At 63.4% G+C, this 19,250-nt stretch overlaps 2 protein-coding genes and 1 long non-coding RNA gene across 8 annotated transcripts; 1 reads left to right on the top strand and 2 right to left on the bottom strand.

Annotated features, from left to right (window-relative positions):
* The first annotated feature begins 85 nt into the window (after window positions 1–85).
* Window positions 86–3,079, top strand: LOC132014401 (uncharacterized). The gene is made up of 3 exons (XR_009403314.1): window positions 86–891; window positions 991–1,196; window positions 2,071–3,079. It is a non-coding gene; the product is annotated as an uncharacterized LOC132014401 (long non-coding RNA).
* Window positions 3,068–8,828, bottom strand: SLC39A4 (solute carrier family 39 member 4). Of its 3 annotated transcripts, XM_059395381.1 has the most exons (12): window positions 7,305–8,827; window positions 6,560–6,826; window positions 5,927–6,122; window positions 5,662–5,813; window positions 5,400–5,571; window positions 4,849–5,021; window positions 4,517–4,651; window positions 4,313–4,435; window positions 4,063–4,117; window positions 3,751–3,903; window positions 3,460–3,647; window positions 3,068–3,367 (listed from the first exon to the last, which is right to left on the bottom strand). In XM_059395381.1, the coding sequence occupies exons 1-12, from the start codon at window positions 7,638–7,640 to the stop codon at window positions 3,239–3,241; spliced, it is 2,079 nt and encodes a 692-aa protein (XP_059251364.1). In that variant the 5' UTR covers window positions 7,641–8,827; the 3' UTR covers window positions 3,068–3,238. The 3 variants fall into 3 exon arrangements, with proteins under 3 accessions (XP_059251364.1, XP_059251362.1, XP_059251365.1); XM_059395379.1 differs by having other exon boundaries at window positions 5,400–5,813; window positions 7,305–8,828; XM_059395382.1 differs by lacking the exon at window positions 7,305–8,827 and having other exon boundaries at window positions 3,139–3,367; window positions 5,927–6,140; window positions 6,572–7,018.
* A 5,401-nt stretch (window positions 8,829–14,229) lies between these two features.
* On the bottom strand, window positions 14,230–19,144 carry VPS28 (VPS28 subunit of ESCRT-I). 4 transcript variants are annotated; one of them, XM_059395385.1, is made up of 11 exons: window positions 19,038–19,139; window positions 18,149–18,312; window positions 17,042–17,108; window positions 16,405–16,433; window positions 16,254–16,291; window positions 15,936–16,025; window positions 15,478–15,583; window positions 15,277–15,378; window positions 14,772–14,825; window positions 14,598–14,689; window positions 14,230–14,453 (listed from the first exon to the last, which is right to left on the bottom strand). In XM_059395385.1, the coding sequence occupies exons 3-11, from the start codon at window positions 17,076–17,078 to the stop codon at window positions 14,327–14,329; spliced, it is 675 nt and encodes a 224-aa protein (XP_059251368.1). In that variant the 5' UTR covers window positions 17,079–17,108; window positions 18,149–18,312; window positions 19,038–19,139; the 3' UTR covers window positions 14,230–14,326. The 4 variants fall into 4 exon arrangements, with proteins under 4 accessions (XP_059251368.1, XP_059251367.1, XP_059251369.1 ...); XM_059395384.1 differs by lacking the exon at window positions 18,149–18,312 and having other exon boundaries at window positions 19,038–19,144; XM_059395386.1 differs by lacking the exons at window positions 18,149–18,312; window positions 19,038–19,139 and adding an exon at window positions 17,653–17,687.
* Window positions 19,145–19,250: the final 106 nt, after the last annotated feature.

Raw genomic sequence — 19,250 nt, forward strand, 5'->3', positions numbered from 1 at the left:
CCCGCCGTCCGCCGCCCCCAACGCCCGCCGCCCGCCGCCGCCCGCCGCCCCCGCCGCCCCCGCCGCCCCCGCCGCCCACCTGGCAGTTGGAGCTCGCTCGCGGGGGAACGGGACGGCGGCGGACAAGGCCCGGGCGGCCCCGGAAGCGCAGCGCCGTGGTTCCGGGCGCCCGCTACTGCGCCTGCGCTACGCCGCCTCGGCGGCGGCCGGAGGGAGGACGACAGCGACCCCTGGTGGCCAGGGGTGGCGGAGCGGCCTCGCGGCTCGGCTCCCGGCTCTGCGCGCGGAGCCCCGAAATCCCGAGCTCGCTCGAAGCCGCGCGTCCCGTACCCGGGGAACCCGGCGCGAGGTGGCGCGGCTCAGGGCCTGCGGGGGTCCCAAAGAGCGTCTCGGCCGCAGGAAGAGGCGTCGCTCCCCCTCCCAGCCCGCGTGGGCGAGGCGCCGTGCGGGGAGCTGGCGGGCGCCGGGAGGGACGGGGCGCCCCGAGGCGGACACGCGCCGCATGACGCCCCGGCAAGGGCCGCTGGCGGGGAGGAGGCCCGACGAGTCCGAGTCGGGGGCCCGACAGCTTCCCGGGGAGGGCCCCCGCGGTTCGTGCGTCCGCCCTCTAGGACGCGACGGCTCGCCCCAGGGCCGCCGCTCGGCCCATCTTGGCCCCCGCTCCCTCCCCAGGCCGAGCACAGCGCACGGACCTCTCCTCGCTCGGCGGGGACGCGCCCTAGGGGCCCGCGCACGGACCCTGGACTTGGAAATGGAACCCTAAATAAAACGGGGGAGAGAGCGTAGTGACACCCAAGGAAAGGGCGCGTCGGCAGCCTCAGGCGGTGGTCAGGGGTTCGCTGGAGGCCCAGGCAGGTGTCTGACCCCTGAGCCACGCCAAAGCCTTTGAAGGTAAGGAAAACAGTAACCAGGACGATGAGATGTGCTGCAGGAGACGCAGGGGCGGATCTGGGGCCCCAGGCGGACGCTAACTCTTGGGGTCTCTCTCAGAGGGACACCGTCAAAGGTGAGCGCATCGTAGGGTGTCCTTGACGACTGAAAGAATCCGTGCCCACGGAGCCCTTGGGCTGGAGCTTGGCACGTGGCAAATGCCTTAACCAACGAACCCGAGCTCATCTTGGGACAGAGGTGGTCAGTGTGGAGAGGGCTGGAGATGCTGGCGGAGCACAGTCCCTGGGAGCACAGCGGCGGGCCAGGTGAGGGGGAGGAGAAGGTGGGGGGAGGGGAAGCACACAGGAGAGCCTGCCAGGTGGATCCAGTCTCTCGGTGGGAGATGAAAGTGGGGGCCTGTCAGTGGAGGTGGGGGCTTGAAGTTGCTGGGGAGGGGTAGTGTGGGCAGGAAGATGGTCCAAGGCTGGGGGGGGGGGGCAGGGGTGGGGAAATGCCGGCCCCCCCGACCCCGCCCCCCCCCCGCAGCAGGGCTTTCAGCTCCCACCTCCAGAAGGCGGGGCCTCTTCCGGCTCTCCTCCATACCCCGAAGCTTGGTCCCTGTGGCTAGTGGACACCACCGTCCAGACCACGCTCTTCAGGTTCCCCTGGGGCAACATTGTTCCTTCCATGCCGGGAGGCCATCTTTACCTGTTCAGTATTATAGACTGAGTTTAGGAGGGAGGTGGTAATGCTCACACCTCTCTTCTGTGGGCTTGCTGAAGCTTCTTGGAGAATCAGTAGCTCTTGGAGAGGCTGGAGCATCTGCCTACCTGTGTCAGGACAGGGAGCTCTCAGATATGGCCCTTCCTGCCCAGTTTGCTACAGATTACTGGGGTGCAGCATACACCTCCTCTAGCACGAGTGGACCCATGGGGCATAGCATGAGACTTCCACTCTCCTACTTTTGTGTCTGTGTATTGGGTAAACGACAGGCTGAATCTGATATCCCCTGGACCCCTTCCTCTTTTTGCTCTTTCCTCCTACCTCCTTTCTGCTCCCTGGAGACTACGTTTAATAGCTGGAGCTCTGGCAGCCATTTCGGACCATGAAGGGTGTTATGGATTGAATTGTGTCCCCCAAAAAGATATGTTAGAAACGTAACCCCTAGTACCTCAGAATGTGACTTTTGTTTGGAAATAGGATCATTCCAGATGGAACTACTGGAGTAGGGCGAGCTGGTAATCCAACAGGACTGGTGTCCTCATAAGAAGAGAAGAGACACAAGAAGGAAGATCATAAGGCAGAGCAAGACACTGGACTTATCTGCCAGAAGACACGGAACTCTTGGGCCCAGTAGAAGCCAGTAAACTCTCATGTGACAACTTCTTCCTGCAGAACTGAGAAAGAACACAGCTAACTTACACCTTGATTTCAGACTTCTGCCTCCAGAACTGTAAGGAAATAAATTTTAAGGTACGCTTTAAGGTACCCCGTTATGGTGGACTGTGTGACAGCCCCAGGAGACTCAGAGGATGAACACTTCTGGATCAGAGTCAGAAGAAGCCCAGGTGGGGCGCCCAGGTGGGGCGCCCAGGTGGCTCAGTGGGTTAAGCCTCTGCCCTGGGCTCAGGTCATGATCTCAGGGTCCTGGGATGGAGCCCAGCATCAGGCTCTCTGCTCTGCAGGGAGCCTGCTTCCCTCTCTCTCTCTCTCTGCCTGCTTCTCTGCCTACTTGTGATCTCTCTTTGTCAAATAAATAAATCTTTAAAAAAAAAAAAAAAGAAAGAAAGAAAGAAGAAGAAGAAAAGGAGGCCCAGGCCCCCGGACGGTGAACTGCCACACTCCCGTCTGCCTGGCCCCCGGCTCTGGGCCAGGTTTTCATCCGAGAGTAACAAGCCCTCGTGTGTGAGCACTGCTGGCTGTTTGGGTCTTTCTGCGAGGAGTCAACAAGTCAGAGTCCTGACTGGCGACCAGGTCCCACCCGCTACCTGCAGACCCTGGCCAGTTTCCCTGACTCCACTCCCGACGCAGGGATTCCACCTTACAGAGGGACCTCGGCTAGCCGCCTGGAGGGTCCCTAATCCAGTTCTCCTGGCTACTCATCAGAGCTCCAGGGCGGGAGAGAGGTACTGCCCCATCTCTCTGCCCTTCTTGGGGGGGAGACACTTCGCTAACAGCAAGGAGAGTGCAGCCGGGCTCCAAGGACAAGAACGTCTTTATTGAAGGATGCTAGGGCCAGTGGGAGGGAGACTCCAAAAGCCCGGGTCTCTCTGGGTACCCCACCGCAGGCTCCACACTGGCCCAGAGAGCTGTGGGCCGGCAGCGAGCAGCCAGGGCCCGAGAGTAGGGCGAGGGGATGGGAAGGCCATCAGAGGGTGATGTTGTCCTCATACAGCGACAGCAGCAGCAGGACGGTCCAGCCGCCCAGCAGGCCCATGTTGTGCAGCAGGAAGAGGAGCCAGGGCCGCTGGTCCCGCACGTGCAGCATGGCCGGGAGCTGAGGAAGAGGCAGGCACTGGGTCAGTCAGCCGCTCCCAGACCCTGCTCAGCTCACCCCCAGGGCAGCCGACTCCTGCCCTCCGCCCTGACCATGTCACAGAGCGCCACGTAGAGGAAGAGGCCGGTGGCCACCGCCAGGATCCAGATCTCGCTGTCCTCGCCGACGTCGACAGCGAGCGCCACGTAGAGGCCGGCGAAGGCCGTGAGCGCGGAGGCCAAGTTCAGCAGCAACGCCTGGCGCACCGACAGCCCCGCGTGCAGCAGGGCCGCGAAATCCCCTGCGGCGGGTGGGGCGGGGTCAGGCCGAGCGCCCCGCCCACCGCCGCGCAGGCCCCGCCCCCGGCGCGGCAGCCCCCCGCGGGGTCGGCGCGCGCAGCTCACCCAGCTCGTGCGGCAGCTCGTGGCAGAACACGGCCAGCGAGGTGGCCAGCCCGGTCTTCCAGGAGGACGCGAAGGCGGCGCCCATGGCCAGCCCGTCGGCGAAGTTGTGCAGGGCGTCGCCCAGCGTGATCACGTAGGGCAGCAGCCTCAGCTCTGAGGGCGCGGTGGGCGAGGGTCGGCGCCGGCCCGGCCCCCGACCCCGGCGCCCCCGGCCCCCCGGCCCCCGGCCTCCGGCCCCCAGCTCCTGGCCCGCGTTAGCGCTCCGCACCCAATCCGTGGCCCCTCATCCCTCTGGGGCTTCCCTGGGCTCACCTCGGCTCAGGCTCCGGGGCTCCGAGCTCAGCAGCTCCGGACTCCCCTCGGCCACCTGTGGGGGTGGGGGGTCCATGTGGATGAGCCCCTGGGCGGGCAGGTGAGGAGGGCGAGGAGAAGCGGGGTCCCGTGACTAGCATCCGAGGCCAGGGACAAAAGCCCTGGGGTGGGAGCGGGGTGGGGGCAGGAAGGGGTCCTTGGCGTCATTGTGGGATGTGGTGTGGGGTCTCCGGAGGAAGGGCCATCTCACCAGGTCGGTGCGCGAGCCTTCCTCGGGCTGCCTTGAGGGCCGGAGCTCCCTGGGTGTCAGCGGCAGGGCCACTACGTGGCTGTGGCCACCATGGCTGTGGCTGTCCGCCCCATCCTTTGAGCCCTGTGGGAACAGTGGCTCAGGGCCTGTCAGGCCTCCACGCCTGGGTCCCATCCACCCACCCACATCCAGCTCCCACCTGACCTCTGCGTCCAGGGGCAGCAAGAGATTAAAGAGGTTCTCAAACAGGAAGAAGGTGTAGAGGCCACCCAGCATGGCCATAAGGCGCCAGGTGGTCTGGCCAGGTCCCTCTCCATGGTGGGTGTGCAGCCCCAGCACCTGGGGGAGAAGGGAGCTCAGAAGGGTGCGTTAAGGCCTCCCCAGAGCCCTTTCACCACCACCCCCACCACCCCCCACCAGAGGTCAGGAAGAGAGAGGTTAGGGGGGGCAGGGAGGCCTCCGGGAGGACTGGCCGGCTGGGGAGGACTGGGCAGGGGAATTCCTGGCCGGGGAGGGAGCCGAAGGCGGAGGCTGACTTTGGGTGTCAGGTGCAGGATGGCGTCCCCCGTGAGCGCGCCCACGGCCATGCTCAGGAAGGTCTGGATGACGTAGTTCGAGGCTGTGCGGTGGCTGGAGCAGCTCAGAAGCAGGAGGCCAGAAGCGGCACAGAGGCAGACGAGCAGCGTGGCCAGGGAGCCGTACAGATACCCTGGGGAGGAAGCGAGGTCCTAAGCTGGGCTGGGAGCCCCTCCCCCAGCCTGACCCCCACCCCACTTCCCAGGGGAGGGGGTCCAGGTGGGGTCCAGGAGTGAGCAGAAGCTCACCAGGGAGGCAGGGGGCCAGGTTCGGCCCGACCTCGGCTTACACTGACCCTCATAGCCTCTTTCCCTTCCCACCTGGGCTCCCCCACATTTCCCTGCGACCCCCCTACTCCTAGGCCACTTCCCCTTGCCAGCCCTAGTCAAGCTTTCCCCACCCCTGCCCTGGCCCAGTGGCCACTCTCCTCCCTGTGAGGTCACCCTCTGCACCCCCAACACCCACGGACACAGCCAGGCAGGCACTGCTGGGGAGGGAGACAGGCACTCACTCTCCGCCTGGCTGAGCTCGTCCCGAGGGGGGCCCCCGGGCTGGGGGCTGCAGGCCCCACTCAGTTGCTGCTGGAGCAGGGCAGGGCTCAGCTGGGCCCAGGACTCTGGGGTCACACCAGCCTGGTCAGACAGCCCGTACACAGCCATGACTTCCTCAGCACTCAGGCACACCTGGCGGGTGGCAGCACAGGGGATCAGGGGCCTGAGCAGATCCCGGGGGACCCCATCTCTCCCCAGGACTATGGTGCAGGGGTTGCTCACTGTGTCCCACAGGCTGGAGCTGCTGTTCAGGGTGGCAAGGGGCACAGGGCCCTGGTGGTTGGCCCCATTTCTCAAATGGTCGTGGTCACTGTGGTCGCCAGGTGTCTCAGCCACTCTGCCTACCCCCAGGCGCTCCATCAAGGCCTCCAGCTCTGGCCGGGAGGACAGAATCACGTCTGTATGGGCTCCAGGCCTGCCCTCCCCAGGGACATGGCGGCTGGGGACTTGGGGCACTGCCCACTCTCGGGCCCAGCTGAGGCCTCACCCGCCAGTGTGATGTTGGGAGTGTCACCGCTGTGCTGCCGGAACACGAAGTCTACAAAGTACTGGGGCGTCGGCAGGGCGCGGAGACAGGACCCGCTGCTGACATGGTCCACTAGGGCGGCCAGCACCAGGCTAGGGCTGCTGGGAGCCCCTGCCCCTTCTGCCTCCTCCAGCAACTGAGGCAGGTCCACGCAGGCCTGGGGGAGGAGCCGGGGCTCAGCCCTCCCCTGCACTGTGGCTTTCCTGGCCTCCAGCTCTTCGTGTCCCCAGTGTCACTGACCCCAAGATCTGCCCCAACTTGGACCCAGACAGGCCTTCTCAGAACACCACCACCAACTCCTACCTGCTTTAGAGCCTGCACTGGGCCCAACCCCTCCCTGTGGCCCCTGTCTGATGAGGCCACCCCCTGGGGCTCTCCAGGTTTCTGCCCTGACTGATGGTGGACGTCCACGTGTGATCCCTCAGCCTAACCCAGCTGCCCAAGCCCCTCCCTAGACTCCCCCAGGTACCCTGAGAAGCTTTAAGGGATGTCCTGACCACTGCAGCCCGGCCCAGCCCCCTAAGTGGACTTCTTCCCTGGCGGTCCCTTTAGAACCTTCTTGCCCACTCCTGGCCGGCCTGCCTGGGCCCTCACCTTCTCTGCAGCGGGCCAGCCAGCAGCCTGGGCCTGAATCTTCTGCAGCAGCCTGCTCAGGCCTGGGGTGAGGGCCTTGGGGCCCTCCAAAAGGGCCAGGAGATGGTCAGCACGAGTTGCCCAGTGGCCAGCCCGCACATCCGTACACGTGCCCTTGGGGTCACTGAGGTAGAGGGCAGCAGCAGCACTGAAGCGGGCAATGTGTCTGTGCTCTAGGACAGGCTTCTTGGGACTGCCCAGGGCCAGGGCAGCATCCACAGACAGGCACTGGGGGCACACAGGGGTGTCTGTGCTCAGGAGGCTGCCCACTTCCGTGTGGGGTCCACGCACACCAGTCTCACCCAACCCCTGTCTCGCCCTCCCCGGCCTCATGGCTCCTTCTCATGCTCCCACCGCCATCCCCTCAATCACGGGAGGCCACGGGTGCACACAGAGGCCTTGGGCAGTGGCCCCTCTATCCCCGGGTGGCTTCTTCCTGGAACCGCGGCCAATCTGATGGCCTGGGGGTGACGGGGGAGGCTGTCCTAGAGCCTGGAGCTGTCTGTGCATAGCGCAGCCCCCAACCGCAGGAGGGTCTGTCTGAACCCAGAGCAGACGAAGGTGGGCTCTGGCCGGCAGGCAGGGCCTGGGAGCTTGGCCACCCGGCCTCCCCTCGACCCGCCTCCTGGAGTTTGCCCAGGGCCCTTTGCTTCCAGCCCTGGGGTGGAGAGGGCCGGGCTGGGAACCCGTCGGGTGGGGCAGTTACCTTTCCACACGGCCCTTCGGCGCAGTGCACACGGTCCGCTAGTGTATTTAACAGGCTGCCCAGCGCGGCCCGGCCCAGAGCACCCCTGCCGGAGGACAGCAAGGGCAGCAGGTGGGGAGGCTGAGCGGCTGTCCCGGTGCCCAGCATTGAGCCAAGCAGCAGCCCCAGCTGGAGCCAGACCAGGCCCGGCATGCTGAGACCCCCCGCCGACGACGCGCTCCGAGCTCTGGGCCGGACTGGGGCTGGGCTCGGACCCGCCCGCACCCACGGGACCTCTCCCCGGTATTTGCTGCCGGGCTCTGTGATTGGCTGCCTGAGGTGGTGCGGGTTAACCATTCCAGCAGTGGGTCCTTCCCACCGTGGCCGTCTGTTGGAGGTCAGAGGCGCTGCTTGCGGGGGGCGAGGATGGGGCTCCCTGGGGCAGCCTTGGCACCTGCTCGCTGGGCTGCGGCTCCTGGGAGCAAAGGGGCAGAGGTGACGGTCGTGGCCAGCGCTGATGAAGTCCCGGAACTAAGTCAGGTTCGGTGGGGTGAGGAGGTTCGGAGCCGGGGACTAAAGAAAGAATTCTTAAGACGTCATTGGTGCAAAATGGTGGTTTATTAAAGCCCGGGGACAGGACCCGTGGGCAGGAAGAGCTGCTGCCCCGGGTTGTGAGGGTCGGCATGTTATATACCCCACGGTTGGGGGGAGGTGGTGAAGGGAGCTTTCCACAGAGTTCTCACATGCTAGGGAGGGCCTACAAGGTGCCGGGGGGAGTCCTTGCCCTGATGGCCTGATCAATGTCGTCTTTAGGTCAGGCATTAACATCAAGATAATTGGGAGATTCTTGGCGGGGCATGCTATTGATAAGGTAACCTCCCTGTTTAGGTCTCTAGGACATCTTGTAGAGCAAGGGAGATTCCTGTTCTGCAGGATTGCGATCCCTGCAAGTTAACTATTTATCGTTGTATGGCGGTCAGGGCTGCCTGAGGAACGCTACACATATGGAGGGGAGCGGGTGAAGAGGGGGTGCGAGGCACCAGCTTCTGCTCTGTCCTCAGCCAGCCTCCTGCTCCCTCATCAGCGCGACGAATCGACCAGGATAACCATGGGGGCGAAGAGGATGATGAAAAAAGTTAAACAGAGGTGGGGGCAAGGGGACACTGAAGGGGGTGTCCGACAGGGCTGAATTTATTCCACGTCTTACAAGCATTTATATGGCAGACCACAGTAGGAGCAATACATTGGTCCCTAGTCAGAAGACCACAAGTTTCGGGGCGCCTGGGTGGCTCAGTGGGTTAAGCCGCTGCCTTCGGCTCGGGTCATGATCTCAGAGTCCTGGGATCGAGTCCCGCATGGGGCTCTCTGCTCAGCGGGGAGCCTGCTTCCTTCTCTCTCTCTGCCTGCCTCTCAGTGTACTTGTAATTTCTCTCTGTCAAATAAATAAATAAAATCTTTAAAAAAAAAAAGAAGAAGAAGAAGAAGACCACAAGTTTCTATAACAAGTCTTTAACTACAAACAAACCTCGTGATGCCAGGTAGTCTCGGCTAAAGCCATTAGCAAGACAATCAACCAGGGTGTCGTCCTGGGAGGTACCGAACAACAAGGACCACTAAGAACTCATGACCCTGGCCACATGGTTCCTTACTGTAGGGAGAGCGTGTGGGAAGTCACGTAGGCGAGCACACGACACATAGCACAGACCCTTTCTCAGTGTTACTCAACTTTTCCCGTCCTTAAGCTTGTCAAGGTGTCCGGACTTCGAAGGAGACACAAGTCAGGGCCTGGTTGGATCTTCGACTCTGGCCATGCCGTGGCCTCCAACAGGCGACCCTCTCTCCTGCGGCTGCTGCCAGCAAGGGGGCCTGCAGCAGAGGTGCAGGCTGCCCCCCAGCCCCACAGGGCCCCATCCCCAGCCTTCTGCCTCACAGACCCTGCACTCAGCTCTGCCCCAGTCTCCTGCCAGCTACTTCCCTGCTTGGCTTCCTTGGCTCGGCCCCCACCCCTAGCCTTTGAGGCCCCAGCTGGGGATGGGGAGGTGGGGCTTCCTCCTCCCAGGCCTGGGCTGGGGCGTCCCTGTTGGGGGTTGGATTCTGAAGGAACCGGAACCGAAAAGGTGCTGGCTGAGCCACGCTCCCCTTCCCAGTGGAAATCTCTCGAGGAGATGACCAAAGCCCCGCAGCCCAAACGGGGAACCTGGGCCTTCTGCTCGCTGCCACCTGGCAAGGGTGTCTTGGGCTGGGTGGGCGGGAGCCCAGGCTTTAGGCCCAGGAGCTGGCGGGAGGGCTGTGACTCCCCGTTCTGCACCTGCCCCTCCCTTTGGGCTCCCTCCCTGGTCTTTGAACCCATTGACTTATCTCTGCCTGGTTGGCAATGCTGGGGGAGGGGCCGGCCCCTCCTGGAGCCTATGGGTCCCCTTCCCCACCTGGTGCAGCCGACCACTGACCCTGAGCCCTGTGAGGTGTGGCTGGGAGCTTCCGGGCTTCTGGGAGCCTAGACCTGAGGACTCTGTCCCCAGAGTCCTGTGGTGCCCAGGGCAGGGCATCACGCTGAGCGCCGTGTCTTGGGCCTGAGGTCACCCCACCCACACACGTGCTAGAAGGCGCCGCAGCGGGACCACACAGCAGTCTGCTGTCTCTGAGTCCGGAGAGGGAGCTGGGCCAGAGAAGGGGACAGGAACATCTTGCAGGGGCATACAGGGCTCTTGGAGCTCTGGGTCAACAAGCTGATTCGGGCACAGTTCTGAGGACCAGGGGCCCAGAGTGGCCTCTTTCCTACCCCACTGCTCTGGGGTCCCTGGAACGGTGGAGCAGGAGTTTGGCACCTGGCTGCTACCTCAGGCCATCCACTGGCCAGCCTCTGAGCTCTGGGCGAAGAGTGCAGACCAGCTGTGCAGGCCGGCCCTCCTGGGTCCCGGGGACGAGTGGCCAAACTGGGGAGCCCTTGAGGGGCAGGCATGTATGTGGCTTGTCCCTCGCAGTCCCTCTGAGCTCAGTAACGTTCTTGCTGGACCACGTTCCTTTGCTTTGTGCGGCTTTCCTGACGTGTGGGAGAAGAATGACCCACAAAGAAGTCAGCTGTCGGAGAAGGGGAGCAGGGGACCACAGCCGGACTGTGGCCCGGGAGCCGGCGAGGACACGGGGAAGACGGTGGCCAGGGACAGCTCCTCAGTCCCGTATTTGTTAGATACAGAACAACAACAAAGGAGAAGAAACAAGGTGATGACAGCAGCCGAGGGTTGGCAGTAAGCAGGAAGGAGCGTGAGTCCTGTTGGTCGCGGTCTTAGAGGTGAAGGGGGTAAGGGGGTAGGGCGGTGGGGGCCGTGGGGGGCCGTGGGGGGAGGGGGGGGGCAGTGGGGGGCGGTGGGCGGGGGTTGGTGTCCTGTCCAGCGGACGATCTGTAGTGGCGCCAACACACTTAACTTAGAGGGACTCCCGGAACGGAGGCATTCTTGGAGGCAGGGAAGACAATGAAAAAGGGAAGTGGGCGGCGTTCCCAGCCGCTGGGCTTCCAGGACGCCCCAGCCCCTCCTGCGGCTGGTACAGGTTCTTCTCCAGGTCACGTTTCGGCTGCTGCGCGACCAGTACGACTCCTCGTCAGTTCAAGTTACAGTTGAAGCCGTGTGCTGTTCCAAGGGACACTTACAGCATCGTGTCCCCCACCTCTCCCCGCGGATGGCCTCCTGCCCGGCCCAGAGCAGCCAGAGAGCACGTCCCCCGGGCCCCCTACACCTCGGACAGCTGCCTGTGCCGCCCCGCCCCCGCACGGTCCCCGCATGGTCCCCGCACGGTCCCATCATCCAGCAAGCACACGGCGGCCACCGCTCGCCAAACACACCCTCATTCACAGTGTTCGCAAGCCCAGCAACAGCAACCTGGGGCGCCCGCCAAAGGACGACGGGCACAAATGTGACCTGTGCTCGCAGGCGGGCTGTCGTTCAGCCTTCAAAAGGAAGGGCGTCTCTGGGTGGCCGGCTGACAGAGCCTGTCACTCTTCATCTCAGGGTCATGAATTCAAGCTCCACGTTGGGCACTTAAGAAAAACGGCGGGGGAGGGGGGAGGAAATTGTGACACGAACACAACAGTGAGAAATACACCAACCACAGAAAGACAAGCCTGTGTGGCCCGTTTGTGTGACGAGCTGGTGGAGCCCGAGGGCCTGGAAGAGGGACGGGGGGCTGCGAGGGGCTGGGGGCCGGGGAATGGGGAGCTAGTGTCTGTTTTCTGGAGACAGACTTTCCATCCGGGAAGATGGAGAGAGCTCCACGGGACACGTGGCAGTGGACTGTACTGCGTGCCGCCGAGCTCTACAGCGGTTCACGCTGTTGGGCCTCTGGCAGGCTCCAGCGGAGGAGCCTGGGTCTCAGGGTTTTGAGTTCAAGCTCTACGTTGGGTGTAGAGACGCCTTAAAAATAAAATCTTCGGGGGCCTGGGTGGCTCAGTGGGTTAAAGCCTCTTCCTTCAGCTCAGGTCATGAGCCTGCTTCCCCCTCTCTCTCTGCTTGCCTCTGCCTACTAGTGATCTCTGTCTATCAAATAAATAAATAAATAAAATCTAAAAAATAAAAATAAAATCCTCAAAAAAGGTATTTAAAATGACATATACTAAAATGGCAAATTTTATGTTACATATTATTACAATTTTTTAAAAAGGGGCGCCTGGGTGGCTCAGTGGGTTAAGCCTCTGCCTTCAGCTCAGCTCATGGTCTCGGGGTCCTGGGATCGAGCCCCAGCGGGAAGCCTGCTTCTCCTTCCCCTGCTCCCCCTGCTTGTGCTTCCTCTCTTGCTGTGTCTCTTTCTGGCAAATAAAATCTTCGGGGAAAAAAAAAATGGAGCAAAACAACCCTCCCTGCCCCTTCAGCCGCAAGTGACAGCGGGAACGGCGGTTTCTAGGTCTGGTGGTCTCTGCCAGGTTCCCCTAAACCCTTGCTCCTGGCCCCCAGTCTTGTCACAGTCCCCAAAGTTCCCCGAAGCTACGCGGGCCAGACTCCAGTGGAGCTTCTCCTCCTCCTCCCGGCCGAGGACCCACTGGCTCCTCATTGCCTCTGGCCTCTCTGGGCTTCCTGGGCCGTAGACACCCTTTCTTGGGCTCCTCTGCCGGTCTCTGCCTGCGAGCGCAACAGTGCTGGTCCTCGGGCCTCTTGGATAGAATTCCTGGCTTTCTGCCCTGGAGATGCCAAGCCTTCGTCTTCACTCCGGAACTCCCGCTTCTGATATCCAGCCACCCGCTTGACAAGCCCCCCTGACCAGCTGGCCCAAGTCTGAGTCGGCCTCTGCAAACCTCGCCGGCTGCCCTCTCACGAAAGCCTGTTCCCACAGGTGTCTGCGTGTCGCCAGGACCCCCTCCAGCCGGCTGTTCGGTGCTGGGCCAGGTTATTCGCTGCCCCGTGTGTCCAGCCCGTGGCAACCCCATGTGTGCAACACACGGCCAAGTCCGCACCCACAACCCCAGGGCCCCTCTTTGACAGCTGTTGATCCTGCCCTCAACCCCCACCAGTCGCCTCTCTACCGTCTTTGCCTGGTAAGACCCAAGGAATGTGCACGCCACTGCTGGGAGCACCCTGGGGGCGCCCGGGGCTCCAGGTACAATCCCAAGGCCTCCCCTGGCCGCCCCACTCTCCCTGCCTGCTCTGCTGTCCTGACTGTCCCATGTGCAACAGCAACCTCCACCCGCACAACTCCATCTGAAACACTCCATGCCTGATTTGTTTTTTTTTTTTTTAAAGATTTATTTATTTATTTATTTTGAGAGAATGACAGTGAGAGAGAGCATGAGTGAGGAGATGGTCAGAGGGAGAACCAGACTCCCCACGGAGCTGGGACCCTGATGCGGGACTCGATCCCGGAACTCCAGGATCATGACCCGAGCCGAAGGCAGTCGTCCAACCAACTGAGCCACCCAGGCGTCCCAGCCTGATTTGTTTTTTAAAGATTGTATCGTATTCATTTGACAGAGATCACAAGTAGGTAGAGAGGTCACCCCAGAGGAAGGGAAGCAGGCTCCCTGCTGAGCAGAGAGCCCGATGCGGGGCTCGATCCCAGGACTCTGAGACCATGACCTGAGCTGAAGGCAGAGCCTTAACCCACTGAGCCACCCCAGGCGCCCCTCTACACCTGATTTCAATGCCACAGACACCCAGAAACACGACTAGGAAAAGGAAACTATGAGCTCTGGCAGGTCCCTTAGCCCATGCCAAGGTCTGGAGCCTTGGTCTTGTAGTCTGTGGCTGCCCGTCCATGGGGACGTGGGCTGACATGGCTTTGTGGTCTGTGGCTGCCCACCCGTGAGGATGTGGGCTGACGTGGTGCTGCAGGTAAGGGCGGCCCGCGGAGCTGCTATGACGAACGTGAGTAGTGAACCAGCTCCGGCCTTTGAAGGCCCACGTCCTCACCGGCAGACTGCAGCCCCCCCCCGGCCTGGGCAAGATAGGTCGAAGGGGTCCTGAGGGACCCACCACCCCAGCCTTGCTCCTGATGGAGGACACCCTCTTCGGGACAGGACAAACTACCTCCCCCATCTGTTATCTACTGGGTCCCTGGTGACCCAGCAGGAGGACAAAGCCCTGCGCTGGCCTGTGGCGTCTCCCAGGGTGAGGAGAGAGGAGGGGCAGCACAGCAGCCTCCGTCTGCAGCCAGCTGGGCCTCCAAATGCCCAGAGCTCTCAGATGAAGGGGGGGATGCAGAGGTGGCGGGCAGCTTCCCGTGTGGTCAGTCAAGCTGTACATGGCCCAGGTGAAGTCTCGCCTCTCTCCTGTTCGCCGAGTGCCCACTGGGGAGGCTGCGGGCCCTAACCTGGGGCTCAGAACCTGCCCTGACGAACGGGCTGTGTGTTCAGGGCCTACGTGCTCCAATGAGACAGGATGCCACCCTGCAGCCCAGAGGGAGCACAGGCAGGCCGCGCAGACCCACACAGACTCGGTCGGGGGAGAGCAGTTCACGAGAGCAGGGCGGTCAGAAAGGGTCTTTATTGTGGGGAGGGTGGGTTGAGACACCAGGGACGGGCACCCAGATGGAGCCACTCTGGGTGGCAGGACACAGGAGGACTATCCGGGGGACAGACGCAGCGCGCTGCAGAGCCCTCCTGGGGACCCCGGGCCGGGCGGCTCAGGCATGCAGGAAGCGGTTGAAGGCGTTGTAGGCTGACTCCAGGTCGAAGAGCATCTGGCGCACCTGGGAATCGTCCAGCTCGTCGGAGGCCGACATGCCACTCAGGGTCTGCAGCCTGGGGGAGCACAGCGCTGAGGGCATGCGGGGGAGGGCCTTCACGGTCCCCAACAGAGGACAGAGAACAGGGGTCAGGGCAGGGCTCCTCACCACTGGCTCACAGTCTGGCGGCCCTCGAAGTCCGGGGGCAGGTGGCTCATACGATGCATGGTCTCCATCAGCTCCCGCAGGTCAGGCTGGATCTGTGGACGGGATGGTGGGCTTCCTGTACCGGGAGCCCTCCCCTGCCCACCGCCATGCTGCCCCCCCCGCCGGGGGCCCCACCTCGTCCATGGCACGGATCTCCAGGCGCAGCTTGTCCATCACCGTGATGAAGAGCTGGGGACGAGTGCGGGGGTGAGCCTGGGGCCGAGGGTGGGGGCCATCTGCAGGCCCACGCTAGCCCCCACCCAGCCCCTCTCGGGCCTCGAGAACTCCCTGGCTCCCTCCTCAACACTCTGGTTACTTGGGTCCCTGCTGCACACGTTCCCACAGCCTGTGAGGTCCTCCACGTGCCACCTGGCCCACCTGCTGCTGTCCGTGGCCCTGCTTTGGCTGTGTGCCCCCCCAGGGCGGTGAGTGCATGGGAGCCCCGGCTGGGCTGACCCCGGGTGCGTCCAGGGAGGAAGACCTCCCCACCCCTTTTGTTCCGAGCTGTGGAGAGCCCTGCCCGATGGGTGTGAGCGCTGTGCAGCTCTAGGAGCCCTGGGCTTCCGTGGCCACGTGTGGCCGCAGTGGGCGGCAGGGGCCCTCCTGACCACCCCAGGCCCTGCAGGTGCCGAGGCCGTACCGAGACCACGTCGGCGATGCAGCGGTTCAAGTTGCCCTTGTCGTCTTTAATGGTGATGGGTCGGTCCTCCCGGATCCTCTCCATGGCGAGCGGGCAGTCCAGCTGAGGGGCAGAGCTGCTGTGGGCATTGGGGCTCCCAGGCCCGGCGCCCTCCCAACAGCTCCTCTCCCGACCCCCTGCTCCCTCGACCTGCTCACTCACACGGAACTTGCGGCAGAATTCATCAATGGAGCTGATTTCTGCGCCTTGAACCTGCCGGAAGGCGGCTTTGTACTGGACCAAGAGCCGGGAACACGCGGCGGTGTATCTAGGGAGAGGGCCAGGCTGCTGCCCTCAGCACCAGGCCGGCCCAGCCCAGCAGCCCTGCTCACCCTCGGCCCATCCAGACACAGGCCAGCTCTCCCGGAGGGCTGAGTGGCAGAGCAGAGACGGGCCACTGAAGGCTGCAGCTTCCCTAGGGACCTAGACAAGAGCGCTGGAGACGAGGAAGCAGAAAGGAGGGGGCGGCCCCCGCACGGCCCCCCAATGGCCCCCACACTGAAGTGAAACCACGTGAACCCCCAGCCCCGGCCTCAGTGCCCTGTTCTTGCTTCCCGCTGAGCACCCGGGCCCCGGGCAGAACACGCCTCCCACGACCGGTGCTCAGGACAGAGGCTCACTCGTTGGGGGTGACGCAGTCCTTGATGTAGGCCTTCTCCAGGGCCTGCACCGTCTTCACTACGGCGAACAGCTCGGCCATGTTGTCGTACCTGAGGGCAGTGTGTCCATCAGGCCATGGCTGCAAAGCCCCTGGCGCCCGCCGTTGCCAGGGTGAGGCTGTACTTGGGCACACCTGGCAGAGGCTCCTTGGGGACTTTCTGCAGCCTGACCCCATGTCCTCCTGACCTCAGTGCGGGGGTGGTTTGGAGGCTACGGGACACGACGTGCGTGTGGTGGGGGCGGGGGCACAGCGTGCATGTGGTGGGGGCTGGACTCACTTCTCCCGCTCCCGGGCATTCTTGTACAGCTTCACTTCCTGTCGGCGAGAGGAGGCAGTGTCAGCAGGACCGCGTGGCCGCAGGGTCTTGGTGGGGCTCACACAGGGTCTGCTCTTGGCCGGTGCTGGCCAGGCGGGCGTCCGCCACTCACCTCGTAGAGCTCCGGCTTGTTTCCAGGCGCTGCAACAGAGCAGAGAGTAGGCTGACCGCCACGGCGACGCCAGGGGGCTTGTCCACTGGCCCTGGCCCCGACCCCATTCCAGCGGCCCACACAAGGGCTCACTCCATGAAAGGTCCCGAGGAGCCCAGAGAGAACCGAGGGTGGGACTCTAATTTCTGCACGCCCCGTCTGTGGGCAGGGAGCTCCAAGCAGAAGATGATCCACTGAGGTCAGGAGGCCACACATCAGGCCTGCCCACCCCCACCCCCCATTGCTCCTCAGCTACCTCCCGCTGAAGCGAAGTGACCACACCTTCCTTATGGTATAGTGAAAGGACACATATGACATCTGTCACATGCTTTGTGACCTTTCCCCTGGCTTGACTCCAGGATGCCTCTCACCCCCACCCTGAGGTTCCTAGCGCAGTGAAGTCATTATCTCTGTTCCCAGCTGGCCTCGCCTGGAGGTCTCCTCTGGCACCCCTGGGGATGAACGGCACCAGAGCCCAGCCGCCCACTGAGGCTGTATGGGGGAGACACTTACAGATCTCCCCATAACCCCTGGCCTCTGCAGCAGGGGTGAAAGCTTGGCCCTTTGGGTCCCTGGGCTCACCCCGGGCCCCACTCACCTCCGATGCCCGGAGTAGCTGGGATCCCGTGAAACATCCTGCAGGCTCCGGTGGCCACAGCAAAGACCTAAGGAGTACAGCCAGCGCCAACTTGAAGGTGACCTCGAACACTCCTGGACCTCCCGAAGACTCTCCCAGCCCACAGCAGTCAGGTGAGAAACACGGGCCACAGGAAACTGACAGTCCCATGAAGAACTGCTTTTTTGCTCTTTTTCTCGGTCTTCCCTTGCTAGGCTCTGCACCCCCCTTTGCACATGCCTTACAGTGCAAATAACATCTGTCCTCACTAGTCAAGGTCAAGGAGTTAATGATTTCTTTGTGGTCTCCCAGCATAGTAGATAACTTCCAAGAAGTGACTGGGTGAGGCTGTCCTGTGCCTGTTCCATCCACAGACTCTAGACTCTGTGACGCCAAGACCCGCTGGTCCAGGGACTAATTGATTTATGGAGAACACCTGGACACTTACCTTTGTTCTGGGCAGTGCCTGGATACCTGAGAGGATATATACACCAGACCCCAGTCCTCAGTAAAAACCTCAGACCCCAAGCAGAGAGACTCACTCTTCTCTCCTTTCTGAGTTTCCCAGAGGCTCCATACAGCCTCTCACTTACACACTCAGTAAACTGCTCTCACTTCCTCCTGGCTCATGTCTGGTTCTGCGTCCTGTGTGAAGGCAAGGGCCCTTTTGGCGGGTCCTGCAGGACCCCTCTGGGCCCTCAGACCTGGCTGGCCTACGTCATAGTGATGAACACACATAGCACTACCCACGGTGGTGGGAACACGGGCTCTGCCTGAGACTGTCAGGACAAAGTGGGTGCAAAAGCGCATCTCAGGACAGCAGGGCAGTGGCAGCAAGGGGTCAGGGCTCCTTGACCGCTACTGGGAGCCAGGAGAAAGATGAGAAGGTGGCAGCTACCAGAAGACCTGGGGAGGAGCCCTTGGGCAGAGAGAACAGCACACGTAACTCGTAATCATAACTCGAGGCCTTTACAGAGAAACAGATAGAGGAGCAGACCCGTGGGGAAGACAGAGAGACGGCAGGAGAGCGCACAGCCCCACAGGTCAAGAGAGGGTGTGTGAGGTTCACACCAACAGGGCAGAAGCTACCGAGGGGCTGAAGTCAAGCTCTCCAGGCTCCCAGCCACGCAGTGGGCCGAGAAAGAGAAGGCAGGAGGCCCCTGGGAGGGTCCTGCCCCCTCAGGAAGCTGCTGCAGGGGCTGGAGCCAGTTTGACACGCGCTGGACACGAACCCACCAGGCCCACTGAAGTATCTGAAAGGGGACGTTAGTTAAAAAGGAATCAAGAGCGATACCCCTGTGCCTGGCCCGACCACCATAGGGTGCCCCTACTGCCCACTCCTAGGGAGCTGGAGACGCGGGAAGAGGAAGCGGCCGCAGCAAAGCGCCCGCCGGGGTGGGTGTGTGCAGGCAGCCGAAGTCGGAGAGGCCCAGGCCAGCCGGGCTGACCCGGGGACCCTGGGGCTGGGCGGGTCCCACGCGGGGCGACCAACAGGGAACGGAGAGGGCGAGCGGCGCGGCTGGCGCCCGCGGAGGCCGGGAACGGGGGCGGGGCGGGGCGGGCAAGGAGCGCGCGTGCGAGGGAGGGTGTCGTCTGGGAACGCGGATGAGGGACAACAGCCCCCGGGCGGCGGCGGAGACTGTCCAGCCGTCGTCCCGGGAGCTCGGGAGGACCGGGCCCCAAGAGCGGGGGCGCAGCGAGCGCCCGCAGTTCCACGGGGCAGTCCACTCGGGCGCGGAAACCGTGCGGCCCGCGGGCCGAGAAGCGAGTGTCCCCACGATGCCCACGCCCGGTCGCGATCCACCGCCTGGCAGCTCCCGGGTCCGCGCGAGCAAGGAGGCGCCCCCAGCGCGGCGCACCCCGGGGCCCCGGCCTGGCTCGGGACCGGGACGCGGGAGTCCCCCGGACGGCTGCGGACGGGCCCTCCGCGGCGTGACGGCGCCCGCGGCCCTTTCCCCGCCCCCCACCAGCCGGGTACCTGGGCCGACTCGGCCGGTCGGGGACACGGCGCCGCGGTGCGCGCCCCGGATCGACCGCTCGGCGCTCCCTTGTACGCCTGCGCCTGCGCACGCACGGCCCGCCTCCCCCACCCAGCCCCGGCAATCTGCGCTCGATCCCCAAGGTCTGCGTCTGAGCGCACCTTCCCCAGTCGACGAGCGCGCATGCGCGTCCCCACCGGCTGGGCCGCGCC

Source organism: Mustela nigripes, chromosome 3 (assembly GCF_022355385.1).
Source record: "Mustela nigripes isolate SB6536 chromosome 3, MUSNIG.SB6536, whole genome shotgun sequence".
NCBI classification, from domain to species: domain Eukaryota; kingdom Metazoa; phylum Chordata; class Mammalia; order Carnivora; family Mustelidae; genus Mustela; species Mustela nigripes.